The 15542-nt window shown below is 51.4% G+C and overlaps 2 protein-coding genes across 9 annotated transcripts in view; both read right to left on the reverse strand.

Moving 5' to 3' along the window:
- Positions 1–1741, reverse strand: part of PPP1R37 (protein phosphatase 1 regulatory subunit 37) — a 40789-nt gene extending 39048 nt beyond the window's left edge. The window contains exon 1 of the mRNA XM_041744879.1: positions 1166–1741. Within this exon, the coding sequence (XP_041600813.1) occupies positions 1166–1367 (202 nt within the window). The 5' untranslated portion in view covers positions 1368–1741. The remainder of the gene's footprint in view (positions 1–1165) is intronic.
- Positions 1742–3163: 1422 nt separating this feature from the next.
- On the reverse strand, positions 3164–15229 carry GEMIN7 (gem nuclear organelle associated protein 7). 8 transcript variants are annotated; one of them, XM_041744892.1, is made up of 3 exons: positions 15208–15229; positions 10986–11114; positions 3164–3951 (listed from the first exon to the last, which is right to left on the reverse strand). In XM_041744892.1, exon 3 carries the CDS (start codon positions 3941–3943, stop codon positions 3548–3550), a length of 396 nt encoding a protein of 131 aa, XP_041600826.1. In that variant the 5' UTR covers positions 3944–3951; positions 10986–11114; positions 15208–15229; the 3' UTR covers positions 3164–3547. The 8 variants fall into 8 exon arrangements, 6 of the variants coding, with proteins under 6 accessions (XP_041600826.1, XP_041600823.1, XP_041600825.1 ...); XM_041744889.1 differs by lacking the exon at positions 15208–15229 and adding an exon at positions 14853–15158; XM_041744891.1 differs by lacking the exon at positions 15208–15229 and adding an exon at positions 14744–14826.
- Between the last annotated feature and the right edge of the window lie 313 nt (positions 15230–15542).

Consider the following 15542-nt stretch of genomic DNA (forward strand, 5'->3'; position numbering starts at 1 on the left):
GCTGCCCTTTCAGTTCAACACGAACCTGACCTTCAGGGGACCTATAATCTGCAGACTTGCTCCCTCTCCCAACACTTCAAGCCAGCAAACTTCTTCAGGCACGCACCTTCTAAGGACCAACAACTCTAATTCCCCAACTTTTTCTTGGGAATAAAATAAAAAAAAATTTTTTTTTATAACAAACATTTTTTTTAAATTTTTTTCTATTTATTTATGATAGTCACAGAGAGAGAAAGAGAGAGGCAGAGACACAGGCAGAGGGGGAAGCAGGCTCCATGCACTGGGAGCCCGACGTGGGACTCGATCCCGGGTCTCCAGGATCGCGCCCCCGGCCAAAGGCAGGTGCCAAACCGCTGCGCCACCCAGGGTTCCCAAATTTTTTTTTAAAGATTCCCTTCCACAGCCAGGCCCGAAAGTTCCTCTGCTTCTTAATGACTGATAATGTTTTGCTTCCCTTTTTGGGGGAAGAAAAGGAGGCATGCAGTGACTTTTCTTCTTAACGTCAAGAACTAACACCTCCTTCAACTTATCTCATCCACCTCCAAAGTGACCATCAACTCTGCTCCTTTTCTGGGAATTTGTTAATTTTGATTCCCCTTTCCTGATCCCAGGATTTACCAACTTCTCCACAGCCACAGTCCACGTTGGTTTATTCCTCTTCTTCCTTTCAGCCAAAAAAGTGAGCAACATGACTACCCCTTGTCCCGAAGTTTCCAGACCAGCAACTTAACCTCTTTCCATCCCTATGGGCCCATCAAACGCCACCTGCCTTTTCCACACCAATGCTGACCCACTCTTCCTCCCCTGACTGCTCTCTTTATCCTTCTTCGGGGGGAGGAGGACGAAGACTTTGAACTCGAAGACTACCGCCCTGCCAATCCCAAGCCTCCAAACTTTCTTTAATTGCTTATTGTTCTAATTCCTAGAAAGACCGTCTTCAGCGTCAGTGCGGGGGGTGGGGGTGGGGGGGCGGGCACAGACTGGCTACTTTTCATCTTCCCAACCCAATAGCCACCCCGACTCTTCCAGAGCCACTTTGCAGCTCTAAACCGACGACAGTCTTCTTAAATCATTAGTGCAACTTATTAAGCACCACCTCCGTGCCGGGCGCTGCGCTGACTCCCGGTCAGCCACGAGCCCGCCCCCGCGCCCCGGAGGTAGCTACCGTGTCTCCAGGGGTCTTTGGGTTCCACCGCTCCGGACACGATATCCTCGTCGGAGGGGAAAGTGACGCGCTTGGCCGCAGCCTTGAGGCGCCCGTCGGCGGGGGACGATGCGGGGCTGGGAGACCGGGCCTCGGCGGGGGCCTCCTCGGCGTCGCCGTCCGCGCCCGGCCCGGGCGGCGCCTCCTGCGGCGGGATCTCCATCGCCGCCGCCGCCGCCGCCTCCTCACGGGGGCCCCGGGGACATGTCCCGGGCCCCGGGCTTGTCTCTCCGGGCCCGCCCGCCGTCCCGGGGCATGGGCTCCGCCACCGCTTCAGGCGCCGCCTCCGTTCGCTGTCCTGGTCGTCGTAGTCGTCGCCGCCGGGAGATCGAGCGCGCCTCCCCCGAGCCTCGCGCGCGCCTGCTCGTCCGCAGCCGCACTTTCGTTAAGAGGCGGTGAGCCCGTGGCGGACTAAGAAAAGCAGAAAATCAATTGAAACGATTTGCAGGTAGAGTCGTCCCGCGCGTTGTTGAAACCGGTAACAAGAGGAAGAAAGAGCCACGGGAAAAAGAAACGTGAGCAGCGAATCTGCAGAGCCGGAACTGCAGAACGCGAGGGGCGGGGCGAGGTGGACGCCGTCTCCCGGAGCAGCGCGCAAGCGCGAACCTGAGCCGCCCCCCCCCCCCCGCCCCCTCCCGCCCGCCTCCATCTAGATAACGTTCAGACTCGCACACATTCGTCACGAGCTCGGGCAGCGGAGAGGGGAATGGAGTTGATAAAAATAAAAAACATCTGCTTGGCGGGGCTCGGCCAACTGATCTGGAGAGATGCAAAAGGAGAGAGCTTGAAAGGAAAGGCGATAGGAGGCATACTGAATATATGAGTACAGATGATGGATGCTGGCAGAAGGATCCTCTGCCTGGAGACGAAGCCTGTGCCTCTTTACTACTTACTCTCTAGCCCTCCATTTGTAGGTAGCAATTTCATCAATAGTTCTCTGTATTCGTTGCGTGAAATACAATTTAAATGAAAAGACTAAAATAAATATGAGCCCATGAGGAGTATCATACCCCTTACTTAAAAAAAAAAAAAAGTACTGGAAGAGGGAAGAAATCCCAAAACCAAGAGACGAATCTGCCAACCAAAATAACTGGGCGACGGAGCAGGTAAATCCCCAAGCCCGGAGCGAATCCGCACGAGCTGTAACCGCACCCCCACCCCCACCACCGCTCAATTTAATCGCTTAATATTCGCCTGCGCACTTTCGCCAGGCTTTCCTAGCACCTCCCGCAGTTTGTTGGGGGGGGTAGGCGGGGCTAAAATTAAGAGGGCGGGAGGATTCGGGGAGGAGCGAGCGACGTCGTTGCCAAGGCAACCCGAGAGCTAGGCTCGGGGCTCGCTGGAGGCGGCGCCCGGTTCCATATCTCCGGCCGCCGCGCTTTCGCGACTGCAGACGAACAAAGCAGATCTCATCTACGCTTGAAGGGATCTTGACCGAACGTTCTAAAGTTGATGGGGCTACAAAGCGAACCTGCTGAAAGACAACCAGTGATGGGGATAAGTGAAGCGAATCATACGGACGGCCAAGCGGCTGGAGCGCAGTGGAGAGGGTGAAGCGTCACCCCAGCCCCTCGTCCTCGGCCTGTCCTTGGCGGCGCCGCCACACAGGCTCCGAGCCCTTCCGGGGTGGGCGGAGAAGCGAACCGGCCGTCCCTAGAGTGAGGGCCACAGCACCCTAGGGACGGGCTACAACCCCTCGCTGGGAACATTCCCGCCACCACCACCCCCGAAAAAGAAATCACGTCCAAAGGTCCCAAACCCGGTATTCAAGTAGCTCCAGCCATTCCGGGACCAAGCCAATCTCCACCTTTATCCGAGCTCCTCCCAGCCCCTTGATGTGTCCTCTTCTTGGCCCAGATCCACGGGATTCAGCCCCTGCCCAGCCACCCTTCCACTTCCTAAATCTGGCTCCATCCTTGTGTGCTACACTTTAAACAACAACAAAGAACAAGACGCGAATTTTCCTGGGAAAGTCGGTTCTTTAGTAGGAGGACAGTATCCTTCAGGATGGCTGAACTCTGCAACTTCAAAAAACAATTTTCCATTCTGCAATCTGCTTTAATTACCTACCCCCAGCCCCAGTCTTCAGGAACAGCCATGAGGCCCTATTTCAGAGTTTAGAGTTCTGTGAGGTAGAGCTTTCATTTCAACAGGCTCTAAAATCCTGAGGTTGCAGTGGAATTTTACTGACGAGACCCTAGAGGTCCCAAGAAGCTTGAGTTACTGGAGCTCGGCTCAAAATTCCAAGGGAATTAGTTCCAAACTCTATGGGGCCCACCAACGTGTGAAGGGCTGGGACCCTGTGGCTAGGCCCACAGCAGAAAGGTGAACCTAGTAACATCCTTATGGCTTGAAGGTGTACGCAATAATGTCACTACACCGCAGCAGCGCCTCGGCCTGCACACCTATCGGCGTCTGCAGCTGCGACACGTAGAAGTTGGCCACGTCCAGGTCTGTGGCTCCGAAGTGGGCAGTCACATGCACGCCCTCGTGCAATGTGAAGCTCACCTGGTGACCCACCATGGCCAGCAGGCTGCGGAGGTAGCGTTCCCGAAGTGCAGCTCGCGCCTGCTGTTCCTGGGACTCCCGAGATTCTTGAACTACTGGAGCCCCCAGGCTTTGGGGAACCTCTGGCTTCGGGGGGGCCCTGCGTCCATCTGGGGCAAAGCCTCGGCTCAAGCCATCAGGACCCCGGGGGAGCCGGAGCACAGACACAGGAATGGCCAGTGGAGTCTGCATTCTTCTGGCTGTTGGGTGGAGAAGAGCAAGAGGTTGTTACAGTGGGAGTGTGGGACTACAAATGAGAGGGAGGCAGGGAGCAGAGGTGTGTCTGTCCATCCTCAACTCAATTTCTCCAAAACCCAGTTCCAGATTCTCCTTCTAAACTCTATGCCCTCCCTCCACCAGGAACCCCTCCCCTGGGAACTGCTACCACCATTCACAAGGTCCATGAGAGCAGAAACTTTCTTTTTATTTTTTTTTTATTTTTATTTTTGAGCAGAAACTTTTTTTTTTTTTTTTTTTAAGATTTTATTTATTTATTCATGACAGAGAGAGAGAGAGAGGCACAGGCAGAGGGAGAAGCAGGCTCCACTCAGGGAGCCTGACGTGGGACTCGATCCTGGGACTCCAGGATCAGGCCCTGAGCCAAAGCCAGATGCTCAACCACTGAACCACCCAGGCGTCCCAAGCAGAAACTTTCGACTGCTTTTATCAGTGTTTTATACCTAGTCCCTGGCAATAAATATTTGCCGAAAGAGAGAACTCCCACCTCCTCTCCTCTCTCACAGCCCATCTAACCCATAGGGAGAGGCTCTCTTCCAAATAAATTCCCGGTCACACAGAAGCCAGCTTAAAAGGGCTTCCAGAGGCCAACTCTGGAATGATGTAAACATTAAAACAATGATAGTTACATGGGGGCACCTGGCTGGCTCAGTCAGTAGAACATAGGGCTCTTGATCTCCGGGGCTGTAAGTTCGAGCCCCACCTGGGGTATAGGGATTACTTAAAAATAGGGATCCCTGGGTGGCCCAGCGGTTTGGCGCCTGCCTTTGGCCCAGGGCGCGATCCTGGAGACCCGGGATCGAATCCCATATCGGGCTCCCGGTGCATGGAGCCTGCTTCTCCCTCCGCCTGTGTCTCTGCCTCTCTCTCTCTGTGACTATCATAAATAAAAAATTTAAAAAAATAAAAATAAAAATAGAATCTTAAAAAATAAATAAATAAAAGATAGGTACAATTATAACCCACTGAATAAAATAGAAATCCATGAGTCCATGCTAATTATAAATAAAAGAATACATAAGGAGCTAAAATCCAATGGATACTAAAATTTGTGGATGAGTGTTGGATGAGGTCTAGTGTATGCACAGTCTTAAAGTACTTCCCCACAAAATATTTGTCATAAAGAGTAAACAGTAACTTTCTAAGGGAGGAACCCAGTGGATACTACCTTAACTCAGGCATCAAAGCCATCATGTGCCAGGGTAGGACAAATGGACCCCATGTGCCTCCTGAGGTGATAACACTGAAGGCAGGGCACCACCTGCCTATTTCCACCAAAAATGTGTTATTTAAATCTCATGGTGAGGAAAAACTCAAATTGAGGGACAGTCTACAAAATAAGCCCAAGTTCTTCAAACATATCAAGGTTGTAGGGCGACTGGCTGCCTGTTGGTAGAGCATATGATTCGATCTTGAGGTTATAAGTTCGAGTCCCACGTTGGGCACGGCGCTTACTTAAAAAAATAAATAAATAAAGGTCATAAAAGACAAAGAAAGCCTGAGGGGGTTAAATATATATAGTTGACCCTGGAACAACCTGGGAGTTAGGGCACTGACCCCCTACACAATTGAAAATCCAGGCATAACTTTTGATTCCCCAAAACTCAACTACTGCTTAGCCTACTATTGACTGGAAGCCTTACTGATCACATAAAGAGCAGATTAACATATATTTTATAAGTTTTATGTATTATATACTGCATCCTTACAATAAAGTAAGCTAGAGAAAAGCAAATTTTATGAAAAAAAATCATACAGAAGGGAAAATACATTTACAGTGTTGTACTGTATTTATTGAAAAAAAAAAATCCATGTATACGTGGACTGATGCAGTTCAAACCGGTATTCTTCAAGGATCAACTCCTGTTGATGTATTCTGAGCCTAATGCTTCTCTCTCTCCACTGCCCACATCCTGGTCTAGCCACCATCACTTCCTGCTTGGACTACTGAAGCCAGGTCCTCCCTGGGCCCCTGGCTTCCATTTTCACTGTCCCCTTACCCCCAAGTCTTTCCCCACACACACAGCCACAGGCACCTGCTTAATACCCAATACCTGCCATCTACCACCCAAGTCAGGTTGCATCCCTCCTCCACTAGGAGCCCTCCCCTGGCTCCCACCTCACCCTGAGTCAAAGCTAAAGTCAATGGCCCTGTGTGTTCCGTACCCTGCCAGCACCCTCTCTAACCCAGCCTCACCTGCCTCTTTGCCACCGACGTCCCTCTCAGACCCTTGCACCTTGACACTCTCTCTGCTTTTACCACCTGTCTGCCTCCTTGGAGCAGGCTATCTTCAAGTCCCCCTGTACATCCCATCCAGCCCCCCTTAGCTTCATCTCTCTTCACAGCACACAGAACTCTTCTGACATGCTATATATCATTCTGCTTATGGCCTTTGTCCCTTGCTAGAGACCTGTCTCCCTGTGGGCAGCGGCCTGGCTTTTTGCCTCCTGCTGTATCTCCAGCTCCTGGAACACTGTGTGGCGGTGGCACAGACACCAGGCCCCTTAAATATTGTTCCTGCTTGAATGAATGGAGGGGAGACTGAGCTCCCAGGCCAGCTTAGCAAAAGACACTTTCCTTGGGTCAGCCTGGGTGGCTCAGTGGTTAAGTGTCTGCCTTCAGCCCAGGCCGTGATCCCAGGGTTCTGGGATCAAGTCCCTATCAGGTTCCCCACAGGAAGCCTGCTTCTTCCTCTGCCTATGTCCTTGCCTCTCTCTGCGTCTCTCATGAATGAATGAATGAATGAATGAATGAATGAATGAAGAAAAGAAATAGCCAAGTTAAAAAAAAAGAGTTTCCTCTTCCATTGTATGGAGAAATGGTACTGATGACCACCTCAGCGTGTTACCAGGATTTAACAGGCTCATGTGGGACATGGTAGCCTCTCTAGAAAAGTTTAGGTATGGGGGATCCCTGGGTGGCTCAGCGGTTTTGCGCCTGCCTTTGGCCCAGGGCGTGATCCTGGAGTCCCGGGATCGAGTCCCGCGTCGGGCTCCCAGCATGGAGCCTGCTTCTCCCTCTCCTCTGCCTGTGTCTCTGCCTCTCTCTCTCTCTCTATGTCTATCATAAATAAATAAAAATAAATTAAAAAAAAAAAGAACTTGAAATTCCACGTTAGGTATATCCTTTCACTTGAAGCTGTTGTTCCTTTGTAAAACATACTTTAAAAAAAAAAAAAGAAAGAGAAAAGTTTAGGTATGATTGTTTCCCCATCTGTAAAATAGGGATGGTAAGAGGACCCACTGCATGGGGTTGTCCTGGGGACTAAATGCCCTAACAATCATACGGTGTTTAATGTGGGGACACATTAAGGGCCAATGTTGTGATGTTGGTTGCATATAGGGAAGTGCCAGTTCTATGAGCAAGCTTGGGGGGTGTCTTAAGTTTCAGGTAGCTGCACCCCTCTCTGTGGCTTAGTCCTCTCTGTGGTTAATTACTGGGGCACCTGGATGGCTCAGTGGTTGAGCATCTGCCTTCGGCTCAGGTCGTGATCCTGGGATCCAGGGATCAAGTCCCACATCTGGCTCCCCACAGGGAGCCTGCTTCTCCCTCTGCCTATGTCTCTGCCTCTCTCTGTGTGTCTCTCATGAATGAATAAATAAAATCTTTTAAAAACTAAAAATAAAATAAAGTGATTACTGGAACAATTGACAAATTTTAGGCACCCAGTGTCCCATCCCTGGGCCGCTCACGGTATGGAGGAGATGGAGATGATCTTTTTCCTTGTTACCCTCTTCCTGTCTCTACAGCCAACTGTGAGCTCCTTGCAAGAAAGGACCCTGCAGAGAAATGGGCCAAGGCTGTAGATGAGGGTCTCTCAACCTCAGCATGGTTGATATTTGGGGCAGGATCACTCTTTGTCATGTTGTCGGGGGCTGTCAGGTGCAGAGGTATAGGATTTTAGCAGCAGCCCAGGTCTCTACCCACTAGATGCCAGTAGTATCCCCAATGCCCACTCCAAGCTGTGACTACCAAAACTGTCTCCCATTGGTGAATAGTATGGTATGAGAGTTATATCTCATAAAGCCTTTTTTTAAAAAAAAAGTTGTTTGGGGTTTTTTGTTGTTGTTGCTGTTTAAGTAATCTCTATATCCAGCATGGGGCTTGAAATTATAACCCTGAGATCAAGAGTTAGTTCCATACTGTACCGACTGAGCCAACCAGATTCCCCTAAAGCCTTTTCTAAAAAAATTCTCCATATATTGGGGTACCTGGCTGGCTTAGTCAGTAATATGTTACTCTTTTTTTTTTTAGATTTTATTTATTTATTCATAAGAGACCCAGAGAGAGAGGCAGAGACACAGGCAGAGGGAGAAGCAGGCTCCATGTAGGGAGCCCGACGTGGGACTCGATCCTGGGACTCCAGGATCACGCACTGAGCTGAAGGCAGGCACTAAACCGCTGAACTACCCAGGCGTCCCTTGCACGAAACTCTTGATCTCAGGGTTGTAAATTCCAGCCCCACATTGGGGGTAGAGATTACATAAATTAAATTAAATTAAATTAAATTAAATTAAATTAAATTAAATTACAATGAAATGAGGGCAGCCCTGGTGGCTCAGCGGTTCAGCGCTGCCTTCAGCCAGGGTGTGATCCTAGAGACCCAGATCGAGTCCCACGTCGGGCTCCCTGCATGGAGCCTGCTTCTCCCTCTGCCTGTGTCTCTGCCTCTCTCTCTGTGTGTGTCTCTCATGAATAAATAAAATATTTTTTAAAAATTAAATGAAATCAAATAAGTAGATAAAGGGGCAAAGCTTATGTTTGCTTTACCCCAATAATTTTTTTTTAAAAAAGGGTACCTGGGTGGCTCAGTAGTTGAGCATCTGCCTTTGGCTCAGGTCATGATCTCGAAGTCCTGGGATCTATGTCTCTGCCTTTCTCTGTGTCTTTCATGAATAAATAAATAAAATCTTTTTAAAAATTTTAAGAAGGGATCCCTGGGTGGCTCAGCGGCTTAGCGCCTGCCTTAGCGCCTGCCTTCAGCCCAGGGCATAATCCTGGAGTCCTGGGATCGAGTCCTGTGTCGGGCTCCCTGCATGGAGCCTGTTTCTCCCTCTGCCTGTGTCTCTGCCTCTCTCTGTGTCTTTCATGAATAAATAAATAAAATCTTAAAAAAAAAAAGTTTTAAAAAGTTTAAGAAAAAATTTAGTGGATACATTCTTAGAAATGATATCTACCAAAAAAAAAAAAAAAAAAAAGTTCTCCATATTTTGCCAAATGTCCCCAGCGGGGACAAAATAAAAATGTCTATAGTTGAGAACCACTGGTGTAGACAAACAGATGGGGGGCAGGGCGTGGATAAAGATGGCTACTCAACTCCTGAACATATTCACATCACTGAGAACCAGAGAAATGCAAATTAAAGCTATGGTGCTATAAGATTCTTCACCTCTAGGATTAGGGAAGATTAAACAAAGGCTGATGAAGGATTATGTTGGTGCAGCTGTAGAGAAACATCTTCATATTCCTTAGGCCTAAGGGTATAAATTAGGACAGCCTCAAAGAGGGAAAGCTGGACAGTATCCATGAAAACTGCCAAAGTTGCTGGTCATTCCACCCACAAAGAGCTCAGAGCAGGGGCCTTTTAGCTGCTCCCCTTGTTATGCCTTTTACAGTCTGTACTATTCAAAGTAACTTTTTTTTCAAAGATTTTATTTTGGGGGAATCCCTGAGTGGCTCAGCGGTTAAGCGCCTGCCTTTGGGCCAGGGCATGATCCTGGAGTCCCGGGATCAAGTCCCACATTAGGGTCCCTGCATGGAGCCTGCTTCTCCCTCTGCCTATGTCTCTGCCTCCCTCTCTCTGTATCTCTCATGAATAAATAAATAAAATATTTAAAAAAAGATTTTATTTTATTTTATTGACGTCATCTCTACCCCAACATGGGGCTCAAACCCACAACCCTGAGATCAAGAGTCATATACTCTAACAATCAAGGCAGCTGGCGCCCCCTCAGAGTAATTTTTTTAAATTCTGATTTCGAAAAGAAAGGGGCATATTATAATGCTTCCATGTCCCTGGAAAAGATGTGAGCTTCCCAGGGCATCTTGCTGGCTCAGTTGGTAGAGCATGCATCTCTTGATAGGGTGGTCTTTGGAGCCTACTTAAAATAAAACCTAAAAAAAAAAAAAAAACTAAAGTGAAAATAAAAATGTTAGATTCCCTCTCAGGAATCTGAACTTCCTCTCCCCATCCTTACCCACTCCCCAAACTTTCTGTCTCAGCCCAGACCTTTCTCAGGGTCTAAGCTGCCAAGCCCTACAGACCAGACCCCTCCCCACACCACTGGTGGCCCAAATTGAATCCTTACTAGAAGTCAGCAAATGGGGATCCCTGGGTGGCGCAGCGGTTTGGCGCCTGCCTTTGGCCCAGGGCGTGATCCTGGAGACCCGGGATCAAATCCCACGTCGGGCTCCCGGTGCATGGAGTCTGCTTCTCCCTCTGCCTATGTCTCTGCCTCTCTCTCTCTCTCCTCTCTCTGTGTGTGACTATCATAAATAAATAAAAAAAATTAAAAAAAAAAAAAAAAAAGAAGTCAGCAAATGTTCTCTTGTAAAGGGCCCAACAGTAAATATTTTATGCTTTGGGCTACAGAGTCTGTCACAACTACAAGCAGGCAGCCAGAGACAGATATGAAAGCAATGAATACGGCTGTTCCCCCTTAGAACCGTACTTACTGGGGCACTATAATTTGAATTTTGTATAATTTCAGGCACCCACGAAAATTCTTAAAGTTTTCCAAGCACTTAAAAATGTAAAACCCGGGCACCTGAATATCTCAGTGGTTTAGCGTCTACCTTAGGCTCAGGGCATGATCCCAGGGTCCCAGGATGGAGTCACACATCAGGCTCCCCAGAGGAAGCCTGCTTCTCCCTCTGCCTGTGTCTCTACCTTTCTCTGTGTGTCTCTCATAAATAAATAAGGTCTTCCAAAAAAAAAAGTAAAACCCATGCTTGGCTGGTGGGCCATACAAGCCCGGGAGGCAGGCCAGAGCTTACCCCACGGCACAGCAGGTGAAGATGTGGATTCAGGAAAGCAGGTGGTTCTTAATCCCTCCAGACTCACTACAAGGGATCTGGGCAGGTCACTGCGACTCTACAAGCAGCCTCCCTGCTTCGGTTCCTCATCTGTGAAATGGAAATTATAAAATAACAAAAATAAAAAGACCTCCTAGGATTTCACAGTGTCCTGGACTCCTCTCTGCTTTCTTTCTTTTCTTTTCTTTCTTTTTTTTTTTTTTTTTAGATTTTATTTATTTATTCATGAGAGACACGCAGAGAGAGAGAGAGAGAGAGGCAGAGGGAGAAGCAGGTTCCCTGCAGGGAACCCGGCATGAGACTTGATCCCTGGTCCCCAGGATCATGCCCCCGGCTGAAGGCGGCGCTAAACCGCTAAACCGCTGAGCCACCCAGGCTGCCCTCCTCCCCACTTTCTTTGCCACCCACATTCCATCCATCAAAAAGGCCCATGAGCTCCACCTTCAAAATTGTACCCAGAATTCAGCAACTCCTCACCCCCCCCACCCCCATCCCACTCTGTCTCCTCCTCCTGTCACCTGCCACCTGGTCTACACCAGTCTCCTCCCCACTGGGCCCCCAGCTGCCACCTTCACCCTACAGCCTGCTCCCTACGCAGACTCGGCCGTCAGGGTTCCTATTAGAACTAAGTCCAAAAAAAAAAAAAAAAAAAAGAACTAAGTCCAAGCACACCTCTCCTTTGCTCGGAGCTCTCCCATGGCTCCCACATCACCAAAAGCAAAAAGCCTAAGCCCTCACAACAGCCACAAGACCCTATCAGCTCTCTGACCTCATATCCTGCCCCTCCACCCTTTGCTCGATGCTGTTTGTCCTTGAACATGTCAAGCACATTCTTTCCTGGAACCCTCTTCCAGATGGGAGACTGATCGATTTCTGCATACATGGCTCACCCTCCCTCAGTTCGCTCCGGTCCCTGCCCAAACATCCCCCTTTACAGGGAGGAAGACAGTAGCCCCTTCAGCCTGAATTATCTTGTCTCCATGGCACTATTGCTTCCCGAAGATATGCATTCGTTTACTACATGATGTCCGTTCTGCCACAGAACACACGACATTGAGAGAAAGGACACATCCAATTATTTCCCAACTCCACCCCCAGCCCCACCCAGGGCCTGGCAAACAGGGGGAGCTCAGTAAATATTTGTTGAAGGTATGAAAAGATTCACCCCTCCACATTATCCGAGGGCCTGTTCCGTGCCCAGCACACGTGGGGCGTGCTGGGGTCACAGCTGTTGAGTGAAACAACCTGGCCTTGCTGTCACAGTTCAGTGGGTGACACAGACTTGTCTCCAGACAATGCTGACCCAGGGTGGGCAGGGCTGGAATGAACTACAAGGCTAGGGGCCTCAGGTGCCCAGAGGGGCTGCCTGGCCTGACCTGGCCTGGGGGCAAGAGATAGCTGGCCAGCAAGGGTGTTGTACTTGAGCACAGGCCCAAAAGGAAGGAGGAACAGAGTCATGTAGAGATCTGAGGGGGGAAAGCATTCCAGCCAGCGGGAACAGCAAATGCAAAGGCCACAGAAGCCTGTGACTTTGAAGCAAAGCAAGGAGGCCAGCCTATGTGGAAGAGGGGGGAGCAGGGGCAGATCGTGCAGGGAGAGGCTTTGATGCCAGGACCTGGCTCTCTACTCTGAGTGACACAGGACCCAGGGGACGGGTTCTGAGCAGAAGAGGGATGAGTCGTGGCTTCGAATTTCACATGATCCTTCTGCCTGTGTAGGGAGACAGCGGACTCTGAGAGACAAGGTAGAAGCAGGGAGCCCAGGCAGGAAGCCACTGCGGTGGCCCAGGCAGGCAGAGGAGGGTACCTGGGACAGGGCGGGGACTGCGCAGGTGGGGAAAAGTGATCAGACCAGGGTTTGTTGAAGGTCAAAAGCCCTCACTATTTGCTGATGGACTGAGGGGAGAACCAAGGCCGACTCTCCGGGTTTTCCCTGACGGGGAAGACCACAGTAAACGGGATTAATGGGATATATACATTTTTCTTTTTTTTTCATTTTTACTTTATTTATTTTTAAAAGATTTTATTTATTTATTCATGAGAGACACACAGAGACAGGCAGAGACACAGGCAGAGGGAGAAGCAGGCTCCATGCAGGGAGCCCGATATGGGACTCGATCCCGGGATTCCAGGATCATGCCCTGGGCTGAAAGCAGGCGCTCAACCACTGAGCCACCCAGGGATCCCTACATTTTTATTTAAATTCCAGTTAGTTAATACACACTGCTATATTAGTTTAGTGGGTACAATATACATTTTCTTTATTTGACCACTACCACTGTAAATGGGATTAAAGGATATACACATTTTCTAATTTACCTGGCCACTGCAATCCAACCTTACTAAGAGTCATCAGCCCCCAGGGTTTTCACCCAACCTAGGTTAACACTTGAGTGATTTAAGAGAAACACCCTAGTCTCTAGGGCTAGTACTGAACAAAGAAACGGTCACAAATTATGTTACATCCCTGGATGAAGCAAAAGTAAGGGTGGACCAGTGTACAGACTTGCTTTCTCTGTTAGGGGAAACTGAACGGGGACAGGTCCTGCCATGCGATTCCCAATCCCCATTTTCTGGAGGAGGAAACTAGAACTGAGAAATGGCAAATCACTTACTGGGTGCAAACTGTCTAGGTGGTACGAAAGGGAGCAAACCCAGGTTGGCCTGACAACAGATCCAGGCCATCACCCCTGCCCTCAGCAGGAAAGATTTGTTCCCCGCCAGCACTGGAGGGTCACCAGAGCTTTTGGAACCAAGGTGTGATCTGATAAAGAATGGATATAGGAAAGGTCACCTAGGGTGTGCGCAAGAAGGCAAAAGCAGGCATTATCCATGCTCCCTGGTGACCAGGCTTCAGAATCCTTTATCCTTTCAGTCTCCAGGCCAAGGATTTCCCTCCTGAGGATTTCAGAAAAATGTCCAGGCCCATCCCTCACTACTTGAAAAGCTAATCAAGGGGCACCTGGGTGGCTCAGTGGTTGAGCATCTGCCTTTGGCTCAGGTCGTGATCCTGGGGTCCTGGGGTCCTGGGGTCCTGGGATGAAGTCCCACACTGGGTTCCTCGCAAAGAGCCTGCTTCTCCCTCTGCCCATGTCTCTGCCTCTGTCTGTGTGTGTGTCTCATGAATAAATAAATAAAATCTTAAAAAAAAAAAAAGTTAATCGAATAGTTAAGACTCCAGAGCTCACTTGGTCATGAGCAAGGGCAGGAGATTTGCAGACCTCCCTTATAGCGGCCTCAGTGCGGACTTCCAAGAAAATGGCAATGATCAGTTCAGGGGACAAACATCTGCCAGGGGAGGGAACTAGATGAGTTGCCAGGTTAACAGAGCTCGGCGAATGAACCAAAGTGCTGACCGGCCGGCCCCCCACACACACCCCGGAACCCCCAGCCCCGCGTCCTTCCCCTCCCCTCTGCCCCCGCCCCCCGCCGGTCAGTTCCTTCCCCACTCCGCCCTGGCCACCCACAGGCTGGCCTTTTCTTATACTAAGTAGGTCCTCCGGGCCCCCAGGCGTCCGTGGCCCCCGCGCCGCCTGGGCTGGGGGTCCTGGCGGCTCAGCCCCGCGCGCGACGCCGTCCCGCCAGAGCGGGAAGCCCGGGCGGCGGCCGCGATCCTCGCCCCCGAGCGCCGGGAGGCGCGGGAAGGTCCCGGCCCCGAGTCCCGGGGCGGCCGCGCGGGGCCCCGAACGCGCCCGCGGCCGGCGCGCTGCAGGCGCCGACCTGCCCCGTCCCGCCCCTCCGACTCCGCACGCGGCCGGGCGGCCGGGCCCCGGGAGAGGGAAGGCACCGCGCGGTGCTCGCGCCCCGCCGCCGACACCCCGACACTCACCGCGGTCCGCGACGGCCGCGCTCCCACTTCCGCCGGCGCCCCGGCTGCAGAGGCCCGGGCGGGCCGCGAGCCGCCCAGCCTGCGTTCCGCCCGCCCCGCCGCCGCCGCCCCACGTGGTGCCGGGCGGGCTCCCGCGCTCCGAGGCCCGCGCGGCCCCGCGCCCACCCGCCTGCCACCTGGCCCGTCGCCTCCATCCGCACCGCCGGCCTGCGAGGTGGGGCCGGCCGGGATGCCCGCCTTACGGAAGAAGAAACAGGTTCAGAACCCGGAGGACGTCCTCCGCGCGCTGAGCTAAGGACGGAGCTGCGGGGCTTTGCGCCCCCTCCCCCTCCACGCGCGTGCCCTTGCCCTTCACCTGCGCCCGGGACCTCCGCTCCGCGCCTTGGAAACCCGCGCCCTCCGCGCAGCACACGGAGGGAAGAGAGGCTCGCAGAGGGCGGGGGCTGGGGGCTGGACTGCGGTGGCCGCTCTGCCTCGCAGTCCTCCCTGCAGCCCCGTTTCACAAAGGGGGAAACAGACCTTGAAGGATGCAATGTCTGGCCTCGAGTGCTTTGGAACGTGGGTCTTCGGGGCTCGGATTAGAATTCCTTCCTTGCACACTTTTTCAGTACGGTAGAGGCTTGGTGGGGCCTCCACTTCCCACCAGCCCCCCCAGGCCTCGTGCCTGGCACACAGGCCCTCTGCGGCCTC

The sequence above is a fragment of the Vulpes lagopus genome, chromosome 2 (assembly GCF_018345385.1).
Source record: "Vulpes lagopus strain Blue_001 chromosome 2, ASM1834538v1, whole genome shotgun sequence".
Lineage (NCBI taxonomy): Eukaryota > Metazoa > Chordata > Mammalia > Carnivora > Canidae > Vulpes > Vulpes lagopus.

Bases quoted from the DNA above. Each gene is read 5' to 3' on its own strand.
- GEMIN7 (XM_041744892.1), bottom strand. From the start codon at position 3,943: ATGCAGACTCCACTGGCCATTCCTGTGTCTGTGCTCCGGCTCCCCCGG.